At 41.4% G+C, this 7,725-nt stretch overlaps 1 protein-coding gene across 1 annotated transcript; it reads left to right on the top strand.

Annotated features, from left to right (window-relative positions):
• Positions 1–883: 883 nt before the first annotated feature.
• LOC311096544 (uncharacterized protein) lies at positions 884–7,524 on the top strand (the record flags this gene model as incomplete). The annotated part of the gene is made up of 10 exons (XM_084135741.1): positions 884–891; positions 1,078–1,150; positions 1,249–1,318; positions 1,457–1,967; positions 3,167–3,240; positions 3,356–3,477; positions 3,635–3,809; positions 3,891–4,013; positions 4,107–5,267; positions 7,410–7,524. 9 exons carry the CDS (start codon positions 884–886, stop codon positions 4,991–4,993), a joined length of 2,043 nt encoding a protein of 680 aa, XP_083991867.1. The 3' UTR covers positions 4,994–5,267; positions 7,410–7,524.
• Positions 7,525–7,725: the final 201 nt, after the last annotated feature.

The following is a 7,725-nucleotide window of genomic DNA, read 5'->3' as shown; positions in this document are numbered from 1 at the left end:
GTACTTATATGTCTGAAACCTAAAATAAACATTATGTGGTTGAAAACTCTGAAAAGTTGTGATATATGACAGCTCTGAGCACGCCTTGTCTCTGGCTCAGCGCCAGTCAACGCGCGAAAGTACATTTGAATTTAAGCATTTGATCACGTCATGCACTGACCGTTCTAATCACACCGGTGTGATCGTACGTGCGAAAGGATATGTGTAGCCTATAATTCAAAAAAGGAAATCTTGAACAACAAATGAATAATGTACTTGATTGTGTGGTGCATATATCGTTTGTCTTGCTGCAACTGTAATTATTTGAAATGTTCTAGACATCAATGAACGAAAACAAAATGTTACCTGCAAAAAGGCACTAATGCAATAAGCTATTGATAGAATTATATTTGAATCTATTTGGATAATTTATGGTGAAACTAGAAATACACAGGAGATGCATCTTTGAATATCATCTTACACCACATTAAAAACAAAGCATAGAAATGATATTGTAATCAAGTTGAAATACTGTTGATTTTTGCCATGAATAGCCATTGCTGCTGATATGGCATTGAATAAATAAATACACCACATGCATCATAGTTTAATATTTGCAAATGGGCAAAGCCGTTTTAATGTGGACTCTTTACCTTTTTAGGAAGCTGGACTGTGATATTCGTATTCAGCTGCCGCAGGTGTTAGATGAGCACTGTAAAATAGAGCTGAATGAGAACAACGAGGTAATTATGCTGTGGTATAACATTATAAGTTTGACTTTATCATTTGTTTCCTTAAACTGTTTTTTGCATATAAGAACACATGACATGCTGTTCATTTATTGTGTCTCTCTTGTTTAAGCTCATTTTGACCAATTTAAGCTCTGTGAACCCCACATGTATTAATGGACAAGTTCTCAATCAATCTGAACAGTTAAAGCATGGTGATCTCATCACAATCATTGATCGTTCTTTCAGGTGAGTCTGATTTTTATTATAATTATTATGAAAAAAGTCTACAGTTTTCTTTAGGAGATTTGGAGAATCCTTGTTCTGAGAATAATTTGTTTTGTGTGGTTTCATATTGTCATAATGCTAGGTTTGAGTACCCACCTCCTAAGACACAGAAGAAGAAGAGACTGTCCACGGCTGGAAAAGACAAAACAGTTCAGGTGTGTAGCTGATGTGAGTCTTGTGAAACAGATGATGGGTATTTTTGTTCATTTATCATTTATTTCTTTTGTTAACTTTTGGTTCTGTCATCCTGTAGGCTTTGCAAGACCAGCAGGAAAAAAGCACCCCTGTTAATGCAGAGAAGAGGAAGTCAAAGCATTCATTGGGTTAGTGATCATGAAATCTATTTTCTGTAATGTTCTATAAATTTCACATTTTACGTAAGTTGTTTTTCCCCCTAGTTTTGCTAATTCTGCTAGAATATAATTTTATATCCGTGATTGTGATGTGTGCTATATTTACAGACACTAGTTTAAAAGATGGGTCAAATTTACTGCCATCTGTGGATCAGTCTGTTGAGAATGAACCAGAAGATGGCAAAATTAAAAAGGACAATATGTCACCTTTTTGTGAGCTCTACCAAATGGTCAAACAGGACCTTGTTGCTAAATCACCATGTAAATCTGAGCTACCAAAAACACCTCTTGCAAGACCTCAGGTTGATCATGAGGAAGCTCCCGCTGCAGATGTTAAAAGTAGGCCTAAACCGGATACAACTCCTTTTACCAAGAAGCAAAGATCCTTGAAATCCAGTTCTGAAAATATTACTGGACCAGCTATCCCTCAGAGCTCACCTGCATCTGCTAGAAGAGCATCAACTTCAGCTGTTGAGGCTGCCAGTGACATGTCTTTAACGGAGACCCCCAGGGTGCAGGGGAGGTTTTCAGTCTCTCGCATCAGTACTCCATCGCCTGTCCAGGACCAGGAGGAGAAGTCTGAAGTAGAGTCAACCGTTGTAGAAGACATGCCTCAGAAGTGCGAAACGCCAAAGATACCCTTAAGGAGGAAGAGCATGAAGTCTTCTGCAAGAAAAACTCCTAATGGTGCGTTCACACCGGACGCGAATAGCGCGTCAGGCGCGAGTGATTTCAATGTTAAGTCAATGCAAAGACGCGTTACGCGCGTAAAAAATTCCTGCGGCGCGAATGAGGCGTTTAGCGCGGCGCGGTAGACGCGAATTCGCCTCATTCGCGCGTCAAGTTCGCGCGAATGACGCGAATTGAGCGTCTGGCGCGTTAAGCGCGTTACGCGCGAATGATTTTATTAGTGCTATTTGTGCATTCACGCGTTTGACGCGAATTCGCGTCTGCCGCCCGAGTTGAAAAATCTGAACTTCTGCGTCAATTCGCGCCGCGTTAACCAATCAGGAGCCTGCTTGCATGCTGCTGTCACGTGGTGAAGTGACAGTTTATAATGTTATTTTATGTTTGGCCTCAATAAATTATTTTGTAATATGACTAAAATGCACAATAAAGCAAATCAAAACATAAAACTCTCAATATATGAGAGATACTCATTTTGTATTGAATGCTATTTATTCCATATCTATTCTAGATTATATGAAACATTATTAATCTAATGTAAAGACAACAAACACAATTTAGTGTATAAAAACAAACAAAAATCACAGGACAGGTTTCACTTTTGAAGGCTGGCTCCATTTATTATCAAAACAAAAATAAATCACAGATAAGGTGCGGGCGAGGGTGAACCTCGCGCCGGGCTGTACAGCGCGGGCTCGTCAGGCAGCGACCACTCGAGGCCGAGGCTTATACGGCCTACGCTGTCCTCGTCAGCGTCCTCACCGTTAGGTCCACCAAACCTACCTCCTGGAGCAAATTGTGAAACTCCTGAAACCCTCCGGAGGGTTTGGTGGACCCGAGTACAGCGACGATGTCCCCTACGCAGCTGTTTCTGCTCTCCAGAGCATATACGAGCGGTGATTCTCTCGATTAATGCTAATGCTCGATAAACAAAAAAAAGATGGCCGCCAACAGGTTTCGAAACTTTCGCCTCTGACGCGCGTGACGCGCGTAAATTTCGCTTCAAACTTTTGATTTTACGCGCGTCAATTTCGCTCTTGACGCGCGAATGCACACAAAGTAGTCAAGCGCATAAATAGACGCGGCAGGCGCGAATTTGACGCGCTATTCGCGTCCGGTGTGAACGCACAGTAAGAGTGCAATTAAAAGTGCACTTGATGTAATTCGTTCAAGACGCAGTGGAGCGTCACGGGCTAATCTAAAAGGTGAAAGATTTAATCTGGTTATATTTATGTTGTCCTGTTTTGAAGATTTAATCTTTAATTGATTTAGATGGTTTAAATAAATATTTAAAATGTATGTTTGTTTCTCTGTTTTAAGTGTTGACCTCTTGGGCTGATATTGTGAAGTTTGGTCAGATCAAACCTCAAACAGAAGTTACAACTAAGAAAAAAACCACAAAGAGCAACGTAGTCAAAAGAAATGTGGTACTAAAACCCAAGGTAAAATGCAAAAGATTCTTATCAGTCTCAAAAATATGTTTCCCATAAGTTTTTTTTTTTCTGATTCATTTTTCTCATTTCTGTTGATGGTTTTAGCTCATTGAAGGGCTGATTAATCTATGACTTAATTACAAATTACATTTAATTACCTATGCAGACACCTGCACAGAGGTTGAAGGATGATATCAGCACTGGGCATGCAGCATCTCCAGTCACCATTGTTGTTGGCAAAGCCCATGTGAGGACTAACCAGTCTTTTGGGGCTGCACCTAAAATAGTCACCAACATAGCACTATTCAAGAAGGACATGAAAATGGATGAGGACTTTATAGGTTTGTTCAGTATTGAAGAAAACAATGTATGTAATAAATGTTCTGTGAAATTGTTAGTTCAAATTCTAAATGTTTTGTTAGGTGTTGCAGACATTTTCAAAACACCAGCCAACAGCAGGTCTAAGAATATGGTTCCCATAAATAATGAATGTCCCGATATGCCTTTGGATGAGATTTCAGTCATGAGAACACCAGAAGAATCGGGTTAGTGTTTTGGACTTGTCGCAAGTTAGTTATCTACTGTGTATTGTTTTGATATCATTGATTTCATGCCCTTGTTTTTCACTGCCCACACAGGTGAAATGATTGTCTCTCTAATAAGTGTGATCTCCACTGCCAAATGTGGACAGTACAAGAATGAAGCAGTAACACAACTTCTTTTGGACAACCAGGATGGTAGTTTATTGGAAGATGAAGGTCTTTCTCAACTCACTGACAACTCAAATGAGGCAAGTGGCCATGGCATCATTCCAGATCAAGAGATGTCCCCCAGTGACCAAACAGAAGAAGAGGCTGCCCCTGAAATGGTAGTCAAAACCCCAAAACAGAAAGCAGCACCATCCTTGTGTCTCACTGGAGTAAAACGACTCATGAAGACACCCAAACAGAGGGCTGAACCAATTGAAGACTTAAGAGGAAAGCTGCTCAAGACCCCCAAGGAATATAATCCTCCCCAGGAAGACAGTCTGGAAGGCATTAAGGAACTCCTAAAGACTCCCAAATACAGGGGAGCTCCAGTAGAAGACATGGTTGGACTGAAAAGAGTGATGCAGACCCCAAAAGAAAAGAATAACCCTGTACTGTGCGCAGCTGGTCTTCAAATTAAAAATGACAGTATGTCACATTTTTGTGACTTTGCTGCTAAATCACCATGGAAATCTGAGCTACCAAAAACACCTCTTGCAAGATCTCAGGTTGATCATGAGGAAGCTCCCGCTGCAGATGTTAAAAGTAGCCCTAAACCGGTCACAACTCCATCTACCAAGAAGCGAAGATCCTTGAAATCCAGTTCTGAAGATATGACTGGACCTGCTATCCCTCAGAGCTCATTTAATTCAAATCAGGAAGAGACACCTGTTGATGATATGCCATTTGTAGGGTCCATCACCCACTCATTGACAGAGAAAAGTGTAACTCCTGTCTCCCAGAAGAAGAGAACACCATTGAAAATGCCTCAGAATTGAAGTGCTGGTGAGGTTGTCCAGCAAATTCTCTTAGAGCCTCAGCATGAGGAGAAAACTCCTAAATCCCCGGAAGGAAGGAGAAGTGTTGGATCACAGGATCAGAGCCTTGATCTCCAAATGCCTTTGGGCCAGCTTCAGACTCCAGGCCTAATAGGCAAGAAGACTGAAGTGAAAATGTCACGAAGAACATCCGTAAGATCAAATCCTGGCAATAGGTCTGAAGTCCAAGGTGGTCCACATGAGATTAAAGCAATATCTAGTTATAGGATCAAAGGTGAGACAGAGTCTTTTTCTCCACATGAACACAACTATTTTTAACACCCTAGAAGTAGAGATGCATAAGTAACTGCTCACTCAATCTCATTACTAAATGACAACAATTCGCCTCTGTCTTTTAAACATTTGACAAAATCACAACGGAACATTCAAATCTGTGTTTGCGCTGCTGCTGACCCAGAGAAAGCAGTTATTATGTGTAGGTATGAAACAGCTTCACAAACAGTATTTTCAACCACACAGTATCGTTGTTTCTGTCTTGCAAATATTCAAATTATCACAGAAGCACTGGGATAAAGGTTTATAGTTCGGATATAAACACTGATGTCTACGGTAGCGATCATAACGGTGCGTGTCCACTGGCACAGAGTGTCCGCAGTGCATTGTGGGATTGAAAGAGTAGAGAGCGTCAAAAGGTTGGGCAGTTCAAGTTAAGTTAAGTCAAGTCATCTTTATTCATATAGCACTTTTAACAATACAGATTGTATCAAAACAGCTTCACAGTGATAACATGAAAATAATACAACAAAGTTTGTTTTTAGAAGAAAATTGCATCATCGTCCACCTTAAGTAAGGCAGATCAATAATATTGTTGAATATTAAATGTCCCCAACTAAGCAAGCCAAAATCCAAGGCAACAGTGGCAAGGAACCAAAACTCCATCAGGCGACAGAATGGAGAAAAAAACCTTGGGAGAACCCAGGCTCAGTCGGGGGCCAGTTCTCCTCTGGCCAACGAGCGAACAGTGTATGATTATGATTCAGGCAGCATTACAGGTCAGAAGTCAGATTGGATCAGAACATTCAGAATATTATCCAGTTCCATCTGGTTGGAAGTCAGAGTCATCACGCCGGTTTGGAGACGAGTTCTTGACTTTATGCAAATATCAAGTGAAAAAAGCGGTCGGCAGCCAATCGCTGTGAGGTTCGGGTTGTGACGTCTGTTTTGAGAGTTTAAAAATATGCAGATTGTGCTGGAGTTTATGCTGGATTTAGTGCGTAAATAATTTTATTTACAAATTAGACGTGGGTAGGTTTACAAAAGTTTATAAAATTGACAGAATATCTGTACTTGGAGCATTTGGAAACAAAGCTTGCCTATTTTTCCAAATCTCGTGCATCTCTGATGATTAAATTGTCCGTGTGTTGAAAAAAAAAATTGATTAAACACACTCACAACAGACACACCCCAAAGCGGAGGTGTTATAGCGTTGTCAGCGGCACTGAGCAGAGTTTTGCCACTGTAGTGGACACGCACTGTTAGAGCAATTCACATTTTGTAAAAAACTTGGCGCTTCAAACAACGATTGTATCGATTACATTGTTATGCCACTAGTTGGTGACAAGTGACTGTTTATAACAGAGGTCTTCAATCCTGCTCCTGGAGGGCCACTGTCCTGCAGAGTTTAGTTCCAACCTGCTTCAGCACACCTGCCTTTGAATATTCAAGCGATTCTGAAGAGCTTGATGAGCTGATTCAGGTGTGTTTGATTAGGGTTGGAACTAAACTTTGCAGGACAGTGGCCCTCCAGGAGCAGGATTGAAGACCTCTGGTTTATAACATGAGCTTTGTCCCAATTCAGAGGCTGTGTCCTCCGGAGAGGCATTTAAAGTGTGATTGCGTCACAGCGGCGCAACGAAGGCTGGATCCCAAATGGCACACTTCATGTGGACTTCCGGTCTCGTGGCCTTAAATTGCGCATGCTCGGCAAGTGAACGAGTCTGTAAAGTGTCCCATTCGGCATTTCAGCGCTTAGGAGTGTGCTTGCGAGCGGCGCTTTTGTGCCCCGCCTTTCGTACCCTCCACATGAATTGCCTACCCAGGAATCATTGCGAACAGATAAATGAGGGTAGAGTTTTGTGGCTGTTTGACTTTTGGTGGCATGATGTCATCAAGCCTGTCCCAAAATGCACTCTCGTGTACCCTTGTGGACTTGAGGCCAGGTCTACACTTTTTAGGTCTGCACTTCCTGAAGTCACCAAGTGTGAACTCGAAAGGGGTCCACAAGGCCATTTGGGATCCAGCCAAAGGCTACCCCGATTCTAAAGCGACTTCAAATGTGCCCTTCGTTTCTCGGGCAATTAAGGATACAACTGATGGACCCTTCGCTTGCAAAACTTGTAATTTTTTTTTTTTTTAGGGCTCCAGGTGCGGACAGCTGAATTTATTAAATTGAGGGCTGACAATGACCATTTATTTACCGGGGACAATAACTCGGACAGTGTGGCTTGGGGGTAAGGCATATTTCCACTAGGCTATCTTGTGTATTATTGCAAATAGTCCTCACCCTATACAAAGCCCACAACAATAAGACAACCAGGAGATAAGGCAATAGTCTTTCACTTTGTTGTTTTTTGTAGTACTGTCATGCAAGGTATGTTTACAAATGTTTTAACCAAACTTGAGGACTTTTGTATGCATGTCCTGTTGTGTCATATTTTGTAATGTTAAGATTG

Source organism: Abramis brama (assembly GCF_963993115.1).
Source record: "Abramis brama genome assembly, chromosome: 14".
Classification (NCBI taxonomy): Eukaryota; Metazoa; Chordata; class Actinopteri; order Cypriniformes; family Leuciscidae; genus Abramis; species Abramis brama.
This window is presented reverse-complemented; position numbering and strand designations above follow the sequence as displayed.